At 40.9% G+C, this 25,931-nt stretch overlaps 1 protein-coding gene across 5 annotated transcripts in view; it reads right to left on the bottom strand.

The window, feature by feature from the left end:
- Positions 1-332: 332 nt before the first annotated feature.
- Positions 333-25,931, bottom strand: part of mtfr1 (mitochondrial fission regulator 1) — a 43,122-nt gene continuing 17,523 nt past the window's right edge. For all 5 annotated transcript variants that reach the window (XM_069921379.1, XM_069921378.1, XM_069921377.1 and 2 more), the window contains 4 exons: positions 21,952-22,178; positions 15,170-15,389; positions 9,779-9,941; positions 333-532 (listed from right to left, as the gene is read on the bottom strand). In XM_069921379.1, the coding sequence (XP_069777480.1) occupies positions 473-532; positions 9,779-9,941; positions 15,170-15,389; positions 21,952-22,178 (670 nt within the window). In that variant the 3' untranslated portion in view covers positions 333-472. The remainder of the gene's footprint in view (positions 533-9,778; positions 9,942-15,169; positions 15,390-21,951; positions 22,179-25,931) is intronic.

The following is a 25,931-nucleotide window of genomic DNA, read 5'->3' on the forward strand; positions in this document are numbered from 1 at the left end:
TCAGGCCTCCAATTATGGCTAGTAACATAATCACTATTTGCATATGAAATTTAAAAATGGAAACAAATGAGGACAAACTTTTGATATGGAGCTAATGTAGTTAGTTGCATTAGAGATGCAAAACAAAAAAAAACCATGATACCCTCCTCCAGTACCACTCCTCTCCCCTTAACACAATTAAAACATTCTCATTTATTTTAGATCAGAAATCTTTACAATATACAAACACTTTACCACACAAATGCAAAAATCATTTAAAGTTGGTTTGCAGATGAGTCTTTGATTGTGAGCACATATGAAATGGCAACAACTTCAATAAAGTCGATGAAACAGACATTAAAATGTGAATTTATTAACAATGCAAATTGAAATCAGATGCCTGTATTGCTTCATACACTTTACCAATTAGAACCAAACCCTTTTTTGAGGAAGAGTACAAGGCTTTTCTCTGTCCAAGATTTTGATCGACTGATCATGTGTCATCCAATGACGATTTTCTCTTTCCTGTTGACTTCAGCAAATGTTGCCCAAACTATTAAAAGAAAAAAAGTGCTCATAACATACCAAGCTCTTGTACTCCAGTTTGCATCACTTATGCATCACCAAACAAACATTGCCATGTGTGAACAGAGAGGCTGGAGGGACTTAGTAGGTAAGGCAGCAACCTTGGATTTAAATGGCTAGCTAATGTTCCTGGTTGGGAGTGAAAGAAAGTCTTCAGGTAGGTATGTACTCATACACTGTCGGATATATTTGGGACCTGGACCCTAATGTTTTATATGCGCCGATACAGATGATAAGTTCACGATAGATGATTTTTTTAACATTGGGTGACAGTCATGATAATATACTAGTGGGTGGAGACTAATTGCTGCCTGGATCTGGTTCTGGATGGATCAGGAAGGAAATATATTAGGACAAAGGCAGCTAGATCTACCTTGGGGGTTAATGGAGGAGCTGAACAAAGGATATCTGGAGAAGGCTCCTACTTGAGGATAGATTTATTTACAGGGTAGGATCATGAAAATTGAATATAAGGCAGGACTCTGATTAGATCACTCACCTCTTGTATTGACTATTGATATGCCAGATAAGAAGGAGGTGTCCTATAGATGGTCCCTTAATACATTGCTGTTAAAAGACTAGATTTTTGTAACTATTTGGACCCAAATAAAGTTCTGTGAGATGAACATAATTCCACCATAGATAAATTTCTTCTGTAGGACATGTTAAAAGCATATTTGAGAGGTCAAATAATTAGCTATACCTCTAGAATTAAAATAAAAGTATACAAAGGAGGTGGAAGAATTGGAAAAGGAGATTAGTTTTGTAAAAAGACCTTCAACGAGTGGGCTCTGAGGATAAACACTAATAAAAAGCTCAAGTATAACACAATACATACGTATAAAGTGGAAAAAATTATAAGATCTAAACAGAAATACTATGAACTAGAGGAAAAAGTCCATAAGGTCCTCTCCTGGCAGTTGAAATCAGAACAAGCCTCCAGGACAATAAATGCTATTAAGCTAGACTCAGACAGGATCTCTTACAAACCAGAGGATATAAATGAAGTTTTCAAGCAATTTTATGTTGATTTATGCAAATCTCAGTCGGTGGGAGATTTCAATAAAATTGAGTTTCTTGTCACAATTGGATCTCCCAAATTTGAATTTAGAAGCATGGGAGGGGTTAAACACTCCTTTTACTCAAATTGAGATAGGGAAGCTTTGGCCTCCTTGCAAATTAATAAATCACTGGGAGAGGATGGATTTTCATTGGAATTTTACAAAGAATTTAGATTTATTAATACCTCTGTTTATGGATGTATTAGATCAGGCAGTAGTGACCTACTCTTCTAGAGTCATTTTCGACAGCAGTTATTACAGTGATTCCCAAAAAAAATAGGGATCCATTGAAACCATCATACACCCATGCTTAAATTAATAAATACTGATCAAACTGGTTTTGTGCAGGGGAGGCAATCGATGGACAATGTATGTAGGTGCAAATGAGATGACTTGAGTGTCTCCATGGCTCTAGATGTGGAGAAAGTCTTTGACAGACTGGAGTGGACTCTTTATTTAAAGTTCTGGAAAAATTTGGAGTAGAATTAACATTTATTAATTGGGTTAGAGATCTATATTATAAATCTAAAGCTAAAGTAATAACTAATGGTCAAAGTTCATCAGCATTCCCACTGTCCAGATCTAGTAGAAAGGGTTGTCTATTTGCCTAGAGAACAATTGGTGGAATCCATCCATCTAGATCCAGACATAAATCAAGAAGAACATAAAATCAATTTATTTCCTGATATGTTCTGATATATCAGTCAGAACCAGTTAACACATTCCAAAAATTGAAGTCTAACTTGGAAGATTTGGGATTATATTTGGGTTATAAAGTTTATTGGGACAAGAACGAAGTTGTTCTACTTACGGGTGGGAATTATGAACAAATTAAGAGAAATTCTCAATTTAAGTGGTCGCTCAATGGGATTAAATATTTAAGGTATCAAAGTAGATAACAATCTGCAGAATTTACACAAGTTGAATTATCTTCCCTTCAAAACAATTGGGAATTATATTAATAAATGGATGACCCTCTCAATAACTTTGTTTGGAAGGATCAATTGTATCAAAATGAATGTTCAACCTGGAGTACAATATTTTTTTCCCAAAGTTTGCCTGTTGCTATACCCCAGAGATTCTTTCAAAACCTTAATAAATGCAACAGTAAGTTTCTGTGGAAACATAAACCTTCCAGAGTCTTTATTGATAAATTAACTTGAAATCATGATTTGGGAGGACTAATGCTCCCGGATTTCAAAAATATACTTTTAGGCGACTCAACTGAAGTTTGTCACCTGCCTCTTTGATGGAGAAGTCAAGTCTTCATGGGTAAAATTGGAGCTGCACAAGATTGATGAGAGGATAGCAAAAAACCTGGTATATAAATGGATTATCCAACTGCACGAAAACCAACAAGGTTGGGTCAGATACAGCAATGAGCTCTCTGAACCCTTCTCCATTAACAGTGGCGTGAAGCAAGGCTGTGTTCTCGCACCAACCCTCTTTTCAATCTTCTTCAGCATGATGCTGAACCAAGCCATGAAAGACCCCAACAATGAAGACGCTGTTTACATCCGGTACCGCACGGATGGCAGTCTCTTCAATCTGAGGCGCCTGCAAGCTCACACCAAGACACAAGAGAAACTTGTCCGTGAACTACTCTTTGCAGACGATGCCGCTTTAGTTGCCCATTCAGAGCCAGCTCTTCAGCGCTTGACGTCCTGCTTTGCGGAAACTGCCAAAATGTTTGGCCTGGAAGTCAGCCTGAAGAAAACTGAGGTCCTCCATCAGCCAGCTCCCCACCATGACTACCAGCCCCCTCACATCTCCATCGGGCACACAAAACTCAAAACGGTCAACCAGTTTACCTATCTCGGCTGCACCATTTCATCAGATGCAAGGATCGACAATGAGATAGACAACAGACTCGCCAAGGCAAATAGCGCCTTTGGAAGACTACACAAAAGGGTCTGGAAAAACAACCAACTGAAAAACCTCACAAAGATAAGCGTATACAGAGCCGTTGTCATACCCACACTCCTGTTCGGCTCCGAATCATGGGTCCTCTACCGGCATCACCTACGGCTCCTAGAACGCTTCCACCAGCGTTGTCTCCGCTCCATCCTCAACATCCATTGGAGCGCTTTCATCCCTAACGTCGAAGTACTCGAGATGGCAGAGGTCGACAGCATCGAGTCCACGCTGCTGAAGATACAGCTGCGCTGGATGGGTCACGTCTCCAGAATGGAGGACCATCGCCTTCCCAAGATCGTGTTATATGGCGAGCTCTCCACTGGCCACCGTGACAGAGGTGCACCAAAGAAAAGGTACAAGGACTGCCTAAAGAAATCTCTTGGTGCCTGCCACATTGACCACCGCCAGTGGGCTGATATCGCCTCAAACCGTGCATCTTGGCGCCTCACAGTTCGGCGGGCAGCAACCTCCTTTGAAGAAGACCGCAGAGCCCACCTCACTGACAAAAGGCAAAGGAGGAAAAACCCAACACCCAACCCCAACCAACCCATTTTCCCCTGCAGCCGCTGCAACCGTGTCTGCCTGTCCTGCATCGGACTTGTCAGCCACAAATGAGCCTGCAGCTGACGTGGACTTTTACCCCCTCCATAAATCTTCGTCCGCGAAGCCAAGCCAAAGAAAAAGAAAAAAATGGAATTCTAAATTATTATCTGGCCCTAAAGAACCCCCCCCCCCACCCATTAAAGCATATAATTACAACATGAAATAAAATAAATTGTCAAATTAGTTTAGTGGTTGGGGGGGGGGGGGTCTTTCACCTAAAACACCCCGGCTCAAAATATGTTAATTTCATTAGCGTTTGATAAATAAAATCCTGGACACTTGGTCCCAGGGAGGGTCAAGTATATTGAGGATTGTTATGAACAGGCACAATTTATGACATTTGAGCAAATTAGAAATAAATATGGAGTTTTAAATACATCTTTTTTTTCTGCTATCTTCAGTTAAGACCTTGTTTAAGGGACAAGTTAGGTCCTGCCACTAACCTTACCGCAGTGTAGCGAAATAGACACTCTGGTTCAAAAGGGGAGCACAAAAAAAAAACTATTTTCAAAATGTATTCCTTACTTCAGGCAGGAACCCCTAAACAAGGGCTTGATAACTCAAGAGAAAGGTGGGAATCAGATTTGGGTATGGAAGTTGATCCATTTTGCTGGTCCAACTTGTGTCAGGACAGCATGATTAACATGATTAATGTAAGGTATCGGCTGGTGCAATTTAACTTCTTGCATCAGCTATACCTTACTCCACAAGTTACATAAATTCAAATCGGAAATATCAGACCAATGTTTTCAATGTGGTTAAGAAATGGGTACTTTTTTGCATTCAACCTGGCCATGCCCTAAAGTGAGGATTTCTGGGAAGATTTGGGCAATCTCCTAGAAAGAAAATTACTGGAATTCGACACCCTCAGGTACCTGAATTATTTTTATTGGGAATTTAGAAGACAAAAGACCTAACGGGAGGTTGTTGAAATATCAATTAAAATTTGTTAAGCTCGCTTTAGCAGTGGCCAGGAAATGAGTAGCAGTTACTTGGAAATCTGATTCCCAACTAGGTTTAGCCTGCTGGAATATAGAAATGCATAAACGTGTTCCCCTGGAGAAGATCATCTATAACCTCAGCAACAGGTATGATAATATGGAAATCACACCTAAGGTACATCGGGGTAAATCTTTAACGATTCCTGCTTCCTGTCTCTTTCCCCAGTGCTCGCAGCACCAAGGACCCTAGATCAGTCAGGTCATTTGTCCCTTGATAAGAGTGGTGTTTATCCTAGGTGAAGCCAATCTTTTCTTTTTCTTTCTTTTCTTGTTTTTTGGGGTATGGGAGGGTTCTTCTTATTTTGTTCTTCTTTCTCTTTATCATCTTTCAATTATCTTTTTTCCCTTTGGTTCAACATGGACATTGAATTTGCATTTTTGTAGTATTAATGTAATTTTTTTCTTTATAATAATCGAATCACATGTTGACTCTTCTCACTTTCTTTAATATCGATATGTGGATCGATATTTGTATTATGTTAATATTATTGATATTGATGCTTTTCTTTTTGATTATTCTTTGTTTTGACTGCATGTTGATTGAAAATTCTCAATATTAAAAAAAAAATGCAGATGCTATAACTGTAGTGAATTCACAGAACTGCTGGATAAACTCAGCAGGTCCTGTAGCATTCATAGGAGGAAAGATCTATAACCAATGTTTTTGGCCTGAACTCTCTGTCAAGGTAAGAGGGCAGGATGAGGAGGGAAGAAAGGGTAAGGGAGGAGCACAGGCCCACAGTGAAGAGGAGGGCTGGAATGAAAAGCTGAGAATTGACCAGGGGAGAGGGGGTAGCTTTGAATGAGCTGGAAGAAAAGAGACTGAGGGATAGGAAAAGAGAAAGATTGAGAGCTAGAGGAAAGGTGATATGGGAATAGGGAAAAGGAGGGACGGGGAATGGGTGCCTAATGGAAACCAGAGAAGTCGGTGTTAATGCTATGTGGTTGAAGGGTGCAAATTGTTTCTCCAATTTGCAGGAAGTCTCCATTTGGGAGTACACGAGATGATGGAACTGAAATGGTTGTCACTGGAAGATCACTGCTATTGCAGCAGACAAAGCGAGGGTCCTCATAAAACAATCTCCCGGTCTGTGTCCAGTCTCTCTGATGTTGAGTGGACACAACGGGAGTATTGTATGCAGTAGATTTACACCTGCAGATACACAAGTGAAGTTTTGCTTCACTTGGAATGAATTTATGGGGCTCTGAATGGAGGGGAGGGAGGAGGTGTGGGCACATGCAGTCACAGGGGTAGGAACCAAGGAGGTATTGAGTGGGAAGGGAGGAGTGGGTGTGGGAGTCATCTGGGGACCAGTCTCTGTTGAAGGAAGAGAGGGGAGGAAAGGGGAAGATGTGTTTGATGGTGGGATCATGTTATAGGTGGTATAAATTACGTGGATGTTATGTTGGATGCAGTGCTGTTGAGTGGTAGGTAAGAACAAGGGGAATCTTGACCTTGTGTCTGGACAATGAATGGGCTTGGGCAGATGTACAGGTAATGGAGGGTATGCAGGGGAGGGCTGAGTTGATGGTAATAGAGAGGAAGTCATGTTTTTTGCAGAGGACGATCGTGCATTGAAGACATTGTCCTGGTAGCAGATGGAATAGACACAGAGGAATTGCGAAAAAGGAATAGGCTCCTTATAGGGGTCAGGGATGAAGAGATGAAGTAGAGGTAACTGTTGAAGTTGGTGGTTTGTAGAAAATGTCCATAGAGTTTGTCTTCCAAGGTGGGATCAGAGATTGAGAAAGGGGAGAACGTTGTGAGAAATGAACCAAGTAAATCTGAGGTTGGGGTGGAGGTTGGCAGCAAAGTGGATAAAATTGATAAGCTCGTCATGGTGCATGAGGCAGCACCAATGTCAATGAAGCAGAGGAAGAGTTGAGGAGCATTCACATGGATTGCTCAACATAGCAAACAAAAAGGCAGGGATAGAAGAGGCTCTTGAGATACCTATGGCTACCCTTTTGATTTGGAGGAAGTGGGATTAGTCAAGAGATAATATTGAAGGTGATGACAAGGCAGTGAAGTTTAAATAATTGGATGTTGTTAAAAAGAAGGGCACGACAGGTTACATAAGTGTAGGTGAGGAGTGAGAGGACCCTTTATCAAGACTGAAGTGGGAAGGATTAATAGGGTACATAGAGACCAAAAGAGCTGGTGACAGGTTGGGGAAAGAGACCATTAGGAGGGGGTATGGATAGTTAGAGAGAAGAGCAAGTAAAGGAGAGGTGGAAAGTGAAACCAGATAGAGGTTTAGGTTTGACTAAAATTTAAAATTTCACAGTTCATGCTGCTGGGATCAAGACTGTTGAGGGGGCAACACATGCTCATCAAGTTTCCATTTACCCTCACCCCAACAATGAATGAGACTGAAGACAGAAATATCTGTGTGGGGAATCATAAGATTTAAAATGGCTAGCAACTGGGAGTTCTAACTTGGACCTGTTTGAAGTGGTCACCCAATTTCCATTTTGGTATCAAGAATGTGGAGGCCATACAAAGCACACCAAACCTAGATTAGGTCGGAAGATGTGCATATAAATCTTTGCCTCTTATGGAAGGTCTATTTATGGTTCTTGATAGAGGGGAAGGAGATATAGGGATAAGATTTTCATTTTCTGCAATTAAAGTGGGAAGTAGCCAAGGTGACATAAGGGTGTGCAGGCAGGTAAAAGTGGACCAGGGAATCTGCAAAAAGCAGATCAGGGTGGGGAGAAGATGTAACTGGTGTGGGATCTTGCTGAAGTTGTCAGGTGTCGGATGTGGAGGAAAGCTAGGACCAAAGGGACTCTATTGTCATTCTGCCTAGGGAGAGGTCAGGTGAGAGAAGTGCATGAAAAGGAGGAGGTGCCAGCACTGGACTTTATCAATTTCGACTTGAAAGAAGCCACTTTTCTTGAAGAAAGAGAACATTTCAGATGTAGTGGAATGGAAGGAATTGTGATAGTGACAGGCAACAGGTAAAATCCATGCAGCTAAGCGAGTCCATGGGTCTGAAGTACGTATCTATGAATAATTTGTCTCCTGAAAGGGAGATAGAGGTCCAGAAAGGAGGGGGGGGGGGGTGGGGGAGTTGTCAGAGGCATTTCGTAGTACCCAAATAGGATTGGCACAGACTGTTTCACATACCTGACAAAAAGACAAACATAACTGGTGCAGGTTCTACTTTTGCTACACTCTGGATATGGATAAAATGGGAGAAGTTGGAACCAACCATGGGTGAGGAGTTCTTCCAAGCAAAGGAGTGTTGGCTGAAGCTTCTGAAAGGCTGTATTTAAAAAAGACACAGAAAGCCCTGAGCCCCACCTGAGGGGGAATATGCATGTATAGTGATTGCATATTCATGGTGACCTCGAGGCTGTGAAGGATGGGGAAAGTGGGTTTTCAAAAAGGTAGAGAGCTTCAGTGGTGCCCCAAGATAGGTGGGAGTTGAAAGGAAGGTGGCGGGGAAACAAGATACTATTGAATTATGGGGAGAGAAAATTTGTGGGGCAAGAACAGTCAGGAACAATGGGTCTGCCAAAGCAGTCCCATTGGTGAATCTTGCATGGGAAATAGAAGCGGGCAATGTGGGACTGAGAACTATCGGGTTAGAGATGGTGGTAGGAAGTCTCTGATAGTATAGGAGATAATATTCTATTGATGATCAATGGGGTCCTGGTCTAGGGGTATATACGAGTTGGTGTCCAAGAGCTGAACACCTGCCCTCTATAAGGCTGAGATCAGTACATAAAACCACATCCACACTTCCCTTGTCTGTGTGTTCAATGATAAAATTGGGGTTGGAATGGAGCGAGTGGAGAGTGGCATTTTCATGGGGCAAAGGTTAGAATGGGTGAAGGGGTGGAGAAGTCTAGGCAGTTGATGTTCTGTCTGCAGTTCAAAATGAAAAGGTCAAGAGCAGGAAACTTGATGGATGGAGTGTGTCCAAGAGAAAGACTGTTGCAGATTGGTAAAGAATCTTTAGTTGGAATGTTACAATTTCTTGTCAAAGAAATTAGCATGGAGGAGGGGAAAGAGTTCAGCATCCTGGCAAGGAAGGTGTGGTCAGAGAGGTACAAAGGTGAAATATTTGATGAAGACAGCATTGGAGGCATGGTGTGAAAAGATGGAAAAACATATGGTAATAAACATTAACATGCTGGCATAGGAGGTGAACTTTCGATGAAGGAATTGTGTTTAACGGAGACATTTATAAATAATACAGAATCAATCATTTGCATTCATCCAGCATTCAAAGTATCTGGAGACTGATGTAGTTTTAAAAAAACGAATGAATGCTGAGATATTGGTTTCAAAATGACCTTATGAGGTTTTTCAAATGATCTTACAGGGAAGAGAATAAGGAAGCAGAAGAAAAAAATGACATTAAACCACAAAGTCTGCAGATGCTGAGGTCGAGTGTGTTTGCTTATTTGCACTTAACTGCAGCATCAGCAGACTTTTTTTGTGTACTGCACAAATAAATGACATGCAGATATTTTCCAAAAGACATGCCTCTTTCTACAGAAAGATTAAAGGGAAATACTCCAAAATATTCTTCTCCCACCCCCCCCACCCCACCCCACTCCAAATCATTTATTTGAATGCAATGATTCATAAATAACTGCTTTAATTTTTTCATTTACCTTTGGTAATTCTGTGCATGCCGTGAAGTCAGAATCTGAAGAAAAACTTTCATCAGAACTATCATTTTTGTAGCGATGTGCAAATTTTCGTTTCAAAGCTGCAGCTATTAGAGCTGCTGGATTGTCCATACATTGGTCTGGTTTGGGGTTTAAATCAACAGACCTGCAATGAAATCAGTAAACCTTCAACTTTATAGTGCTACATTCCAGAAGCAGATGTGAACTCTGAAAAATCAGGAACACCTTATACCTGTATGCTCTACTATCTTTGGGAGAGTCCTTTGCAAGCAGCATTTGCACAGCAAGATGAAACCTAATTGCTGAGATATTTACCCTACATCCTTTCAAGCTGGTAAGAGGCATGAACATAATTTTACAATTTGTTGATAGTGGAATAACAGAGTGGTGAAGAGTTGTGCTATATGCCACCTTGCTCCAAAAAAAACACGTAAAGAGGAAATGGCATTGGAAATTGGAAGTTCCATTTTGTTGCATTAATTGGTTTCCTTACCAGCAGAAGGTTAGATATTTTGAAGCCATGGGCAATTACTGACTGGGAGTTGATGAAACTAGTAGGACCGAACTGGCCTGTTCTGTGCTGTAAGTGGTTATATGGAAACTGCAAAGTTTCCAGGTTTACATTGGAAGTTGTCATTCTGCACCACCTGAGTCAAGGACAGTTTCATCTGTTAGATGATTGAACAGACCAGTTGTAAGTAAAACGATGCTGCCCTTTGACTGTTCTATCTGAATATTTTATCTGTACTGCTCAAATCTCCACTTTTGTTTATTTTGCATTACTTGTATTCAAGGATGAGTTGACTTACCTGGATACTATGTAAAATAAAGTTTTTTTTACTATATCCTGGTGCACATGACAATTCCATTCAAATACCATAGTTGAACCACTGTAATGGGCTTTGTAACTAGAAACATTTATAACCAATTCGATTACTTAGAAACTTTGTCATGGCATATGCTATTATACTTTGGTCCAGTACTGAAATCACATTTAAAATCTTTTTTCTATTTGTGTTGTTAAAATTTGTTAGCATTCCATTAAAAAAATGTCATTATTTCTTGTTATTTCCTAACAAAAACCAATGTATAGAATGTGAAGTTAATTGTAAAACACTTAAGACAGCGAAATGTCCTGTATATGCACTTTGACAAAATTTCTGGGGTATGTCAGTTTTGGACCCTCATCAAGAGGCACAAAACTCACTCAAGGTAGATGAGCATTTAAAATTCAATTAATCAGATTTTAAAAACTGAATCTGTTGCAAGAATGTTGTATTCTTCAGAATATCGCCTAAGGTCAAGGTTGGAAATGTAGAGTGAGGGCCGGGATTTAAATAAGGCTGAAGTGCAAGGGGCCGAGACTGCCCCTTCCATCCAGGATTACGGGCAAATGTCCAGTCACTGGAGAATAAAATTGATGACCTGAGGGCAAGGCTACACTAACAGACACAAGCAAGATAAATCTCAGTTGTTTGCTGCACTGAGATCTGGCTAACAGAGAACACACCAGACACCACTACCTAACCAGACGGTTTCACCATCTATAGACTCGACCGGAACTTGGATTCCAGAAAAGGGAGAGGAGGCAGTATGTGTTTTTCCAATAATACTGGGTGGTGCACAGGCTTTAGAATTTTGTTGACCTCCTGCTCTACTGCCTGAGAGCAAATACAATTAAATGCAGACCCTTATCTGCCTGGAGAGTTCTCATCTCGAATCTCACTGGAGTTGTATCCCTCCCAATGTCATTTACAAGCAAGCACCCGTGAAACTACATGATGTGGTCAGTAAACAAGAGATGGCACACTACAAATCTTAGTTGGTGACTTTAACAAGGCCTATGTCAAGAAAACCCTACCTTAACTAGCACTAGCATGTAACCTGCTGTACCAGAGGTCCCAGCACACTTGATTACAGCACCAAGATAAGGAAGGCATACCGTTCTTTCCCAAGACTTCACTTTGGCAAGTCTGATCACCTAGCTGTGCTCCTTCTGCCTTCATACAGACAGAGGCTAAAAAGAGACTCCAGAGGTCAGGACAGCTAGAAAGTGGTTGCAGGAGGCTGAAGAATCATTATAGGACTTCCTCGATTCAGCAGATTGGGCGGTGTTTAAGATCTCTGCTGAGAATCTGAACGAGTACAACGAGTCTGTCACACACTTCATCAAAACAACTGTGGATGAGTGTGTCCCCACCAAATCATTCAGGGTTTTCCCCAACCAAAGCATTGGATGAGCAATGAAATCCGGAACCTGTTGAGAGCCAGATGGCAGGCATTCAAGTCCGGAGGTCCCTGCAGGAACAGGTATGACCTGTGGAAGGCCATCACCTGAATGAAGTGGAGATTCTGGATGAGAATGGAAACAATGAGGAATACCCAACAGTTACGGGAGGGACTAAATGCCATAACCTGTCATAAAACCAAAACTAGTAAAGTAGCTGACGGCAAAACTTATTTTTCAGAGGAACTCAATGCCTTCTATGCCAAATTTACAACAATAACAGCGAAGAACCAATCCTCTGCACCCCCATGTCCCCAAACAATCCCACCCTGTCCATATCTGAGGATGATGTACATGCTGCCCTCAGGAGAGTGAATCCGAAGAAGGCATCCAGCCCGGATGGAGTTCCTGGTCAAGCACTAAGGATCTGTGCTGATCAACTTACCAAGGTATTCACGAACATCTTCAATATCTCACCCCAGAAGAGTGTAGTACCCACCTGTTTCAAACAGGGGTCAATCATACTGAAAGAGTGCAGTAACCTGCCTTAATGACTATTGACCAGTAGCACTTACATCAACAGTGATGAAGTCTTTTGAAAGGCTGGTGATGAAGCAGATCAGCCCCTATCTGAGCAGCGACATGGATCTATTCCAGTTCATCTATTGCAGCAACAGGTCTATGGCAGATACCATCTCACTGGCCCCAGACAAATCCCTGGAACATTTGGACAGCAAAGATGCATACATCAGGATGCTCTTTATCCACTACAGTTCAGCAGTTAACACCATCATCCCCTCAAAACTGATCAGCAAACTCCAAAACCTGAGAGTTAACACCCAACTGTGTAATTGGATCATGGACTTCCTCACCTTCAGATCACAATCAGTGAAGAATGGTAAGAACTTCTCCTACACAATCTCCATCAATACCGGAGCACCACAAAGCCGCGTTCTTAACCCCCTGCTCTACTCACTTTACCACTTACGACTGTGCAGCTCAGTACAACAATAACACCATCTACAAATTTGCTGACAATACTAGTGGGTTGTATAAAGGAAGGGGATGAGTCAGCACAAAGGAGGGAGATTGAAAACATGGCTAAATGTTACACCAATAACAACCTTGCACTCAATGTCACCAAAATTAAGGAACTGATTGTTCACTTCAGGAAAGGAAAGCCAGAGATATACAATCCAGTGATCATTGGGGGGATTAGAGGAGAGGGTAAGCACATTCACGTTCTTGGGAGACACTATCTTTGAGGATCTTTCCTAGACCCAACACACTAATGACACCGTGAAGAAAACACATCAGCGCCTCTACTTCCTCAGGAGTTTGCGGAGGTTTGGTATGGCATCAGAAACCCAGCAAAGTTCTACAGGTGTGTGGCGGAAAGTGTGCTGGACCGGCTGCATCGCGGTCTGGTATTGGAACACCAATACCCAAGCATAAAGCCCTCAAAAGGTAGTGGACACAGCCCAGGACATTACAGACAAAACCCTCCCCACTATTGAGTACATCTACAGGAAACGCTGCCATTGGAGGGCAGAAGCAATCATCAAAAACCCACACATCCAGTACATGGTCTGTTCTTGCTGCTGCCATGAGGAAAGAGGTATAGGTGCCACAAGACTCGTACCACCAGATTCATGAACAGCTGCTACCCCTCTACCATCAAACTCCTCAACAATAAACTCAATCATGGACTCATTAAAGGACTCTTACCTGTGCACTTTATTGATTTTCTTTGCTCTCCCTGTATTGCACAGTTTGTTTACATTTGGCATCTGTTTACAGTTCTTTTGATTGTTTACATAGTCACACTGTGTGCATTTTGTTTTACGCACTACTAATTAATTAGAGGCAACTCTGCTGCGCTGACAGGAAAAAGGAATCTCAGGGTTGTATATGAATGTAATGCACATACTCTGACAAGAAATCTAAAATCTAAAAAATAATAAGGCTCACTGATTCCTCTTCCACATTGGAAAGACAAAATGGAGACTTGGAAACCACCTTGATGAGCACCCAGACTCTGCCCTTGTATGTTAGTTGAAACTTTGGGTTGCTAGCCATTTTAATTCCTCTCCCATTCCTACAGATGTCTCGGTACTTAACATAATCCATTGCCAGGGTGAGACCCAGCCCAAATTTGAACAATAGGAAACTGTGGTGATCTATTGTCCAATAGCATGAACACTTAATTTTCCAATTTCATTAACCCTGATCTGATTTCATTGTTCCCAACTATCCTTTACCTATTCCCATTTTCCATCTCCACCATGACTCCACCACCAACCTTTCCCTCAACTGAGATCCCCTCCTGTCTCCTTATTCCAACTCTCCCACCTTCATTTGTCTAATTCTTGGCTTGCTTCTCCCCTTCCCACCATAGTCTCAAAAAAGAGCCTGATCAAAATGTTCAATGTCCATTTCTCTCGGCTCAAAATTCTAGCATCTGCAGTTTCTTGTATCTCAGGATTGCTGTGGAAAAGAAAATCTCGAATGTTCTTCACTCATCCTTCACTTGAACTGACTTGTCACAACTCAAGACCTACACTCATAACTGCCTTCTCAGTGCAACTATGGAAGGACAATAAATGGTGACATTGGCAGATACCACTTTCAACTAAGGATAAATTTTAAAAAATGAAATCTTTAAGGAGTAGGCTACCCATGCTATCTAACATAGCTTTAGCTGTCAGATAGGAGGATATAGCAGCAAACTACATCATACATTTTTATATTTCAACAGTCTGCACACCATCAATATCCTTCTATCAAACATTCAATGATATAAAATAGAAATTCACGCTTGGCAGATTTACCTCAAACCTCCTCCTCAGAAGATGCCATAAGCATCTTCCCAGTTTGAAGTAGCTAATCAGTTTACATGAGGATGTTATGATAATCTCTTATGCAAACATGGGATGATTCAAACTGTGTTATATCAATAATATTTATCACTTTCCAAATTCAAGACAGACGGACACAACTAATTAGCATCTGTGGCTGCACTAGCACTGCTTAGCCAAATATACAATTAGCATCTGTGGCTGCACTAGCACTGCTTAGCCAAATATACCATACAGAGTAACCAAGTGCTAGGGACAAAACTAGCCAAATATTTTAAAATTACATACTTCTTCACTGATCGAAGTTTCACCTTGTTGATGTCTTTGAGAACTTCCAACATGTTTGGCATTTGATGTTTTGGCCTACTCAAGTTTTTACCACTGTCAGCTTTCTTTCTCCTTCTTTCTTTGATTTGGTCAATTGCAGACCCACTCCGCTGGAAAGGAGGTGGAGGAGGTAAAGGTGGTGGCGGTGGCGGAACACATTGAGAAACAGCATCAGGTGTCACTAAACCAGAGAAAATCACAGAAAGATTAAGAGGCTCAGTTATTAAAATTCCCCTGGAATAAGATCATGGTGAATTCACAAATCATATCTGGAAAATAAACTCATCTACGATTTTGATTATGCCATTAATCCAGTTATTAAATTTAGACATACAGCACATTAACAGGCCATTTCAGCCCACAAGTTCATGCCACCCAATTTACACCCAAATGACCTACATCCCCAGTACATTTTGAACAGTGGGAGGAAACCAAAGCTCCCAGGGAAAACTCATGCAGACATGGGGAGTACGTACAAACTCCTTACAGACAGCGAGGGATCCTATCGCTGGCGCTGTAAAGGTGTTGTGCTAACTGCTATGCCAACCGTTTCGCCCGCAGTTATCTGGGAGAATGTGAGATTAACTTCATGTTAAAAGACGGACTCCAAATTCAATGGTAACAATATTGCCAAGGATGAAGAATGGATGATTTACAAAATGGAAGCCATTTGTTAATCTGTTGGCTTTGAATTTGGCATAGTAAGGTAACTAATAATGCTATTTAGTTACACTCACTCTTTTAGTGTTTCAGATATCTTTTTCTCTGTAAATTGTTCAAATTGGAAGATGAAAACATGACACACTCTATTAGAAATCTGTAAGCAGGTCAATATAATCTAAATTTATCCAGTATTTATACATCTAGCATTCTCATGCAATTGGCAACTGGATCCAAAAATGTTTGCAAAAATTGTTAATTTAAATTAGATATGCTGGGTTCTGATGTGATTTTGTTCATGCATTGTCTCCCATCCTATAGCACAGCAACTCGGCATCAGTCCCTCTCATATGTGTACCAAGGATGGGCAAGTTCAATTGTGTTTTTTTCAACTGTATCACACTGATCTATTTATCTTCCATGTCCAATACTCTTGAATTGAAAGTATGAAGTGAAACGTGTTATTCCAGCATAGTAACCAAAAATGGAAATATGTAAAGAATTAGTAAAGGACAAACAAAGTTCTCATGAAAATTCAACATTATGATTTAATATCATAACTCCTGAGGAGTTACAGATTTCTTTCTGAACTCAGTGTAAAATAATGTTGAAAAGCAATATACAAGATATACAGTGTAAATTGATGATCTTGATCATGGTTTATTTAAAGAAATTAGAGAACGCCATTGGAAACAAAGGCCAATGGAAAAACAAAAATAAAATTCAAAAAAACGGTACCCACTGTTTTATTTCCCTCAAAGATTGCTCACTCACTTTAAGATTTGGCACAACCAAGATGCTTCCACCAAATAGAATTGCCGAAAAACAATGAACTTTTGTTAATGTAGTAATTCAGTCTTAATGGAGGGTCTCAACCAAAAACATCTACAACTTCCTCCCCTCCCCATGCCACTGCCACAGATTCTGCTCAACCTATTGAGTTCCTCCAATTTTAAATTTTGCAACTAAATGTTATGCATGGTTTTAAACAAAGATTGCTTAACCATACCTATCTGTGTGAATATGACAATAGCCCATTAATTACAATCATCATGTGAAATTACTTGTTATAAGCATTTAAAGCCAAAATGTTTTCAAGGTATTACTTATTACCCTAATTATTTGATTAGATGAACGAGAGAAGTGGCTGGAAAGTGACAAGAATGCTACTGTTATAGTGATGTTAAATTCTGAGAAATCAGAAAATATCAGAATTAGAGCAAACTTAAGGTTTAAGTAGAAAATGATGGACAGCCAGAGGAATAAAAATCTTTGAACATTGATTTGAAAACATCTTGAAACTTACTGAGCAACCAAATTTTTTTCTGCTCCAATTGTAATGCAGTTTCACCTACTTTATTTAGACATTTCTTTTAAAATGAAACATGCAAACAGAGAAATAGAGATCATTCAAGGCAGCAAGTAGGTTTAAATGTTCTCAGCATTCATCTGCATTGCTCTAGTGACATTTAGAATTAATTTTAAATTTTAGTGGGAGCCCAACCCTGGTGAAAATAAAAACATTTTATGCAAGCTATAAAAATAAGCTCAGTGACAGCAAAGACAGTGTAGGCTGATAAGCAACAACATCCTCTTTGAAAATATGCCAATTTATGTGATGGTGAGTACATTCAATTTATTTTTGCTGTATTTATATCAATTCCACTTAGCCTTAAAATGTAGAATTATCATTTAAAAGGGTAAGAAGAAAACAAATAATTTATCAAAAAGTTTATGCATAGAATATTGTGTGATTTACAGAATCTTCTTTGAGCAACTCGTGTGCATTTGGGATATTCATGTATTCAGTATGTATTCACTCCCCATATATGTTGAATGGATAAGAGTATGCTTTCAAAATCACCATAATCAGTTTTATTGATGATGAAATTAACAACAGTAGAAAAGGTAATATGATACATATACACATTTATATACCTATACACATGTATGATAAGCTTAGAGGTTTAAAAGGGATTGCTTCTCACATGACAATTATTGTGGAATGAGCACCATACAACGGTATAAAAATCCTTTCCTAATATTGCCCGTCTTCCATACATCCAACATGCCTTAAATCTACTGCCCCCAGTATTTTTTCCTCCAATTTTCAATTAAGCTGAGTTTTAAAGCTATCCACGTAGAACACATTACCCGCTCGACAGCTCCACATTCCATATTTTGGATACTCTTTTCAAAGGCCAGTTCTGTGCTATTTGATTTTCCCACATCAGTACACACCTGGTTATATTTTGTTTTGGTTACCACAGTTTTATTTTTAAAAACTGGCAAATACACTGGTAGGTCAGAAAAGAAATGGAAATAAAGTATTCTTTCAAGGGCAAACTAGAGGAGATGTGCTAAGAATGAAAGGGGAAAAGTTTAGGGGAACATGAGAGGGAACTTCTTGACATAGAGTGGTGGGGGTGTGGAACGAGCTTCCAGCTGAAGTGGTGAATATGGGGTTAATTTTAACATTTTAGTGGAATTTGGAGAGGTACATGGATTGGAGAGTTATGGGGGGGGGGGGGGGGCGCGGTTTGAACTGGGTGGAGGTCAATGAGACTAGGTGGGAGTAGGTGTTTGGCATGGACAAGGACTGAAGAGGCCAGTTTCTGTGTTGTAATATTCTATGGCAGCATCAGCTTGAGAGCATTAAAAAATGTATGAAAGAAACGAGCTGCTGGAGGAACTTAACAAATCAGGCAGCTTCTGTGAAGGGAAATGGTCAGTTGACTTTGTGCTGAATCCCATTATTTGGACTGAAGAAAGGAGAAAGCCAGTGTAAAGATAAGACAGCAAGGGGAGGGGTGGGGCAAGAACAGGCAAATGATAAATGAATTTAGGTGAGGAAGGATTGACTAGCAGTAGTCAGGTGGGAGAGGGTAGGGTGCAAATAGTAGCAAGAATTTGGGAAATGATTAAGTGGAGACAAAGGATAACAGATTATAGAATCTGATAAGAAAGGTGAAGACTGGAACCAAATAAAGAAAACAGGTTGCAGTTGGTGGAGTATAGATGATGAACAGATGGAGTAAATAGGGGAAGGGAAACTGGTAATGGGGTGGTGGACAAATACCTTGGTGAATCAGGGAGAGAAAAAGGGATGCGGGGAGGAGAGATGTGTTTAAGTCATCTGATTTGGAGAATTCAATCTTCATTCTGTTGGGTTGTAGATTTTCCAGGCTGAATAGGATGTGCCATTCCTTTAATCTGCGCTTGATTTAACATTGGCTTTGCTGGCCAAACTCAAGACAGGTCAGTGTGGGAGTCAGAAAGAGGATTGAAACAAATTGCAGCCAGGAGTTCCAGGTGACCCTTGCAGTGAAAGAGCAGGTACTTGGTGGTCACCTTGACTGCGTTTGGGGTCTCCCCAATGTGGAGGGACCATGGAGATTATCGAATGTAATATGTGTAGATGAAGGAGATGCATGTGAATCTCTATCTCACCAGTTTGAGTTGCTGGATGGAATGTGAAGGAGGAGGTGGTGCAGGGAAAGGTGTTACACTTCCTATGGTTACAGAAGAAAATGCATGGGTTGGGGTCAGGATGAACCAGGTACTCAGTGTGAGCGACTCCTGTGGAAAGCAGGAAGGTGTGATCACATCATAGCTGTTCATCCCACAAACCTTTATTCCCTAAGGTCTCCTATTGTCACCATCCACTATTCCCAGTAGGTCACCATTACTCATTTAATTTGGTTCCATTCTTCATCTTCCTTTATGAGATTCCATAATCTGCAGTTCATTGTTATCAATCTATCACCTCCTATCTTATCACTATTTCCACTGTCCACAATTATCACCTGGATCCACTACTGTTTGCTTGATCTTGCCCCATTCACTTCCCCTCACCTTTTTTTTAAAAATATCGTGCCTATTTCCCCATGACTCTCAGTTCATATGAAGGGGTTCAAACATATGTCATTGTCCTCTTGAGATTCTGCCTGACCCACTGAATTCCTCCAGAGACTTATTGATTTATTCCACTTTGGCACCCTCATGTCTCCATAGTAGAAAGAAAGCTGACACTCATTTCCATTTCTTCTTGACAACATTCATCCCTCCAGAGTCAAATTCATGGTGGTCTCTTCAGTTATCCTCATGCTTACAATTTACAGTAGCTTGATAAAAACAAAGTACTGTCATTCATTTTTATGAAGGCATCTACAATTTTTAGACCATGACATGCTGCATGTGTATCTTTGCATTACATAGATAACAAATAAATAATTCAAAATGATCACAATAATTCTGAATGTTCTATATTCGTAATATGACCAACATCAAGGATGCTGCTACTTCATGGCAGGAGTTAAATACAAGTAAACTACAATCTATTTTGGCATACAAGTCGTCTCCACCCCCCCCCACCCCTTTTCAGCCCCATTTTGGGATTTTATGGTATATCCGGCATTTTCTGGCTACCTGAGATGCCCTGTTGACTGGTGTATAAGGCGACCCCCCCAAAGCTCGCAATGCCAGAGATGGACCTCCGTAGTTCGTGCAGATTGATCTGCTGGGCATTGGCTGGAGGGGATTGCTATCATGGAGGGTCCAATGACACAATGCAGCACATGATGAAAATATGAAGTGAGGTTTAAGTTGAAAGTGATAGAAATGGCCAAGAAAACCAACAACTGGGCTGCTGCGAGAACATTGGATGAGGACGAGAAGTTGGTGAGAAGAGACTTTAAGAAAAATACTAAGTGAACAGAAGCAAGATTGCTACAGTCACCCGAAATAAATAAGAACATTTGCAATACAGCGGGCAGTCACACCCAAACCTCAGAGATGATTTTGAGCTACACAAGGCTGGTGCAATCATTTCATGAAAAGAATAAATCTGGTATTACGCCAAAAAACAAAAATTGCACAGAAACTACCAAAAGATCTTGATCATAAAGAATGAAGTTTTCACCAGTTTATTATATGTAACTGGCAGAAACACCAGCTTGCATTGGCAAATACTGAAAACATGAACGAAACAACCATGAATTTCAACAATGGAACAGTGGAATGGAAAGGTGCTAAAACTGTGCAAACCAGAAGTACAGGCCATGAAAGGACCAGGTTTATTGTGGCGTTATCGTGCATGTCCGACGGGACAAAGACCCATGGTAATCTTCAATTGCAAAATTAAACTGAAAATAAATTCCCTGCAGGTATTTTTGTACATTTTCATGAAAAAGAATGGATGGATGAAAATGGTTAAAAAAAACTATGGATAAACAATGTGTGGAACGGGCAGCCAACCAGTTTATGCAAAAAAAAATGGAGTTTGCTGGTCTGAGATATGTTTTGTAGCCACTTAACTGAGAAGAGTAAAAGTAGATTAGCATTACATAATACAGTGAAGCCTCATTAGAACATGATTCGTTAATCCGTGGAATCGCTTATAGCGTGGGTGTCTGTGGACCCCAAACGTTGATTTTAGGATGCCAGGCTAACAGTGGTGAACAGCCACAAACTAAAAAATGGAATCTTATGACTCATTTACAAACTCCAAAAACCGGCAAGTGGGGAAAGAGATGGCAGCGTGAGTTGGGTGGGCGAGGGGGAAAGACCGGCAGTGCGAGTTGGATTGGCTTAAATCTGGCTTTCCGAAATCCTGAAAAATCTGAAATTCGGAATACACTGTCCCCCAAGGGTTCCGGATAAAGGATTGTGTACCTGAATGTGGAGTTTAAATATTCAGTTTTCCTGCTTCCTGAATCATGACGTATATGCACCTGTAACGCGACTCGGCTGTAACGTGGTATGAAATCTTGAACCACAACAAACGCGTTCTAACGAGGTTCTACTGTACTTACATGGCAAGTGGTTTGATATCTATATTGCAACCTCTTGATATCTGCTTGAACAAGCCATTCAAAGACCACATTTGCGAGGAATGGAATACATGGATATCGAGTGCAGGGATTCACAACTCAACTTATTTGCCAAAATAAACGGTATCACTTGGACAGTAGACTTATGAACAGCACCAGCCTGATCGGGGGGGGGGGGGGGGGGGGGGGGGCGGGGAATTAAAATGAACACTGGAGAAATTTAAATAACTGACACCTAAACATTGCATATACCTGTCGAGAGATTTCTTTGTTCTTGTTCTGTCACGATCATGGCAATTTGCTCCTTTAGTTTAGCAAGTTCATTCTCCAAGAAGTTGATTTTTTCCAATGCTGCATCACCAGCCACTTTGGAAGTCTCATACTTGATTTTAAAATTCCTTATATTTGGCAAGGAAGCTTGTCTGCTGATAGGTCTTGCAAAACAAAAGGCCTGATGCTCAGTATGACTGGCACGGGATCTGTGGATGCAAGTAACATGGTAATAAGTAGACAGCTAAAAAGGAAAAAAATTCACCATACGTTTGGATGTTAAAGATGCAAAGCCTTTATATTCTTAGGCAACATATTAAACACAAAGAAAATATTCTTGCAAGTAGTTGCATGATTATTACATTGACCACATTAAAATGTTATGCTTTAACTAAAACAGCAACGAAAACCTGTGCCTGTAGAATGCTTGAATTTTAAAATTGATGACATTTAATTAATGATTTGCTTTAAAGTACATAATCAAATTTCAGGACATCACATTCTATACTGGCATCATTTTGTTTAGAAATTCAATTGAGATGGGTATAAGCTGAATTGCCTAGTTTTAAAGTGCATATCTCAATTACCTTTGTATTTTATTCACTAAATGCTATAATTGAAAGGAAGATGGCAAAAAACACCAAAATAGAACAAAATAGAACTCGCCAAGGCAAATAGCGCCTTTGGAAGACTACACAAAAGAGTCTGGAAAAACAACCAACTGAAAAACCTCACAAAGATAAGCGTATACAGAGCCATTGTCATACCCACACTCCTGTTCGGCTCCGAATCATGGGTCCTCTACTGACATCACCTACGGCTCCTAGAACGCTTCCACCAACGTTGTCTCCGCTCCATCCTCAACATCCATTAGAGCGCTTTCATCCCTAACGTCGAAGTACTCGAGATGGCAGAGGTCGACAGCATCGAGTCCACGCTGCTGAAGATCCAGCTGCGCTGGGTGGGTCACGTCTCCAGAATGGAGGACCATCGCCTTCCCAAGATCATGTTATATGGCGAGCTCTCCACTGGCCACCGTGACAGAGGTGCACCAAAGAAAAGGTACAAGGACTGCCTAAAGAAATCTCTTGGTGCCTGCCACATTGACCACCGCCAGTGGGCTGATATCGCCTCAAACCGTGCAACTTGGCGCCTCACAGTTTGGCGGGCAGCAACCTCCTTTGAAGAAGACCGCAGAGCCCACCTCACTGACAAAAGGCAAAGGAGGAAAAACCCAACACCCAACCCCAACCAACCAATTTTCCCCTGCAGCCGCTGCAACCGTGTCTGCCTGTCCCGCATCGGACTTGTCAGCCACAAACGAGCCTGCAGCTGACGTGGACTTTTACCCCCTCCATAAATCTTCGTCCGCGAAGCCAAGCCAAAGAAAGAACATCTGATGCAGATTATCTGGATGGGTTTGGGAAGCAGTGGCCCTTTGCTTTTATAGAGAAAACAATGCAGAAATTTGTAGAGAACAAATTTTATTTGTATATTCAAATTCTGTCATATGGATATCGAATAAAACTTAATAAGAAATGTTGTACATCATCCCAAGTTTAACCAAAGAGTCACAAACCACACATTTGGAATAAAACAGTTTTTCCTGCAAAATTTTAAACATTCATTTAATGTATTGAAAGATTCTGTTTTATTATTTCATCAACTCTTATTTCCTAACCTTAAGTACAGAAATGTACTTTGTAAAGATGCATGTAAAAAACTGAACAGAAGTAAAAAAATACAAGATCACGTTGAAAAATCCATGTGAATAAATGACATTAGGGATTATTGACCATAAAACAGCATAACTGAACAACTTGCTGGTTAAAAATTTCTTAATGAGAAGAAAATATAGGCACTCTGGGTTATGGTGGCCCGAAGTCGTGCTTATGATGGATGCTTCTGCAGACACTTGCACTTGGGTGTTCCTTAGTTCCTGGATGTCTTGTTTTGATTTACTGACGCATGTTGTTACAGATTCCAGAGGATCCCAAAAACCAGCAGCAATAGATATGCAACCACAACACAGGGTTACTTAAACACAAGTAGTTTTTAATTACAATTGAACAAGAAAACAGAATTGAACTTTAACTTATTACTATCAACTTACTTAACTTACCTAACTATCTAATCCTCCCTCTAATACTAAACGCAGTTGTGTGTAATGTATATTTAAGATTCTTTGGATCAGTTTAATCTCACTGGTTATAGGCAATTCTTGTATTGTGCACGGAAATTAGCTTTAACAAAGTTCACCAGTCTTTGGTGCTTAACAGGCAAATGGTTACCACTCAGGAGGGTTCTTGCTGGTTTTCCGAGAGAGATTCCTTTTCCAGGACATTCGCAACTGATTCCTTCTCAATCAGTCTTGCTGACGAAACTTGCCTCCTTCAGGGTTCTCCAGATGATCCTCTTTCTTTCAGGTCACCTTTAAGACTGCCAGTCTTCTCTGTTGACCAAGCAGCCTTCCAAAGTTTGCCAGCTTGTCCTTCAGGAACTAATTTCTATGGCTCTCCTCTCTGAGAGCAAACCTGTTCTCCTCTGCCTGCAGAGATCACATGCTCTCCCAGGCAAACTGTATTCTGCAACTTTGTTGCTTTCTTGCAAAATTCTGCAAAAGTCCTGCAAATATTCTGTTTTAAAATATGTGTGTGCAAGCTGCTCTAACAATTCCTCCCAAACCACCTCTAAATACTCTGTAACAATGTTACTTCGGATAGAGGACCAAATTTACTTCCTCGCTGTGGACAGCATTGTCTTGCTTGCTTGGGACAACAATTCATCATACAAATACCTATCATCCCCAGGCTCATGGAATGGTGGAAAGATTTCATCATCATCCCAAGTCAGCCTTGATGGTTCGGTTAGAAGGCTCGAGCTGGTCATACGAGCTGGGTATTACTGGGCCTTAGAACAAATCCAAAGCGAATCTCCAAGCTTCACCTGCAGAGCTCGTGTACGGTGCACCTTTGGTGGTCCCAGGGGAGTTCATCCCCTATCATTCCAATTCCAATGATTAACCTAAGGATCTGTTTAGCAGGCTAAGGGAGACTGTAGGAAAATTGACCCCTATACCACTAATTGCTGCACGGTGAGCACTCTTCCTTTGTGCCTGAAGACCTCAAAAACTGATGAATATGTCTTTGTCCGTAGGGAAACACTCGGTCAACTATTGTACCCGCCTTATGAAGGACCTTATAGGATACTCTGACAAACTAGGTCGACCTGTAGTTTGGACATTGGAGGGAAGCCACAGTCTTTCATTAATGATAGGCTTAAACCAGCTTATGTGGACATCTTCCCCACTGCAATAGCCAACAGTCTCCCTAGACAGACTAACCTTTCTGCCAGTTCGGTTCTGGGGTGGGGGGGAAGGTGGGAGCGTGAAGCGGCACTACTACTCTGAGAAGGCATCAAACTGGCTATGTGACATCAGTGCGTGATTACGTCAGTGCATTTCGAGCACCCGATTCTGGCTTTTAAAAGGTTGCATGGGTTATGAAGAGTAAATCCATTTGATTCACTCTAAAAATGCCTTGTGTGCTTATTTCATCACGTCCTCTGTGATTCCAGTGGCCACAATGTACGAATCAGAGCACAATACTACCCTTCTTTAAGTCTTCAAGACATTCTTTTTTTGATGTGCAAAACACATGGATTAGGAAAGCATTTAGGAAGGCAGAAAATCAGGGTAACGATTGAATTCTTTCTTTCTTTGGCTTCGCGGACGAAGATTAATGGAGGGGTAATGTCCACGTCAGCTGCAGGCTCGTTTGTGGCTGACAAGTCCGATGCGGGACAGGCAGACACGGTTGCAGCTGTTGCAAGGGAAATTTGGTGGGTTGGGGTTGGGTGTTGGGTTTTTCCTCCTTTGTCTTTTGTCAGTGAGGTGGACTCTGCGGTCTTCTTCAAAGGAGGTTGCTGCCTGCCGAATTGTGAGGCGCCAAGATGCGCGGTTT

The sequence above is a fragment of the Narcine bancroftii genome, chromosome 2 (genome assembly GCF_036971445.1).
Source record: "Narcine bancroftii isolate sNarBan1 chromosome 2, sNarBan1.hap1, whole genome shotgun sequence".
In the NCBI taxonomy this organism is placed as follows: Eukaryota; Metazoa; Chordata; class Chondrichthyes; order Torpediniformes; family Narcinidae; genus Narcine; species Narcine bancroftii.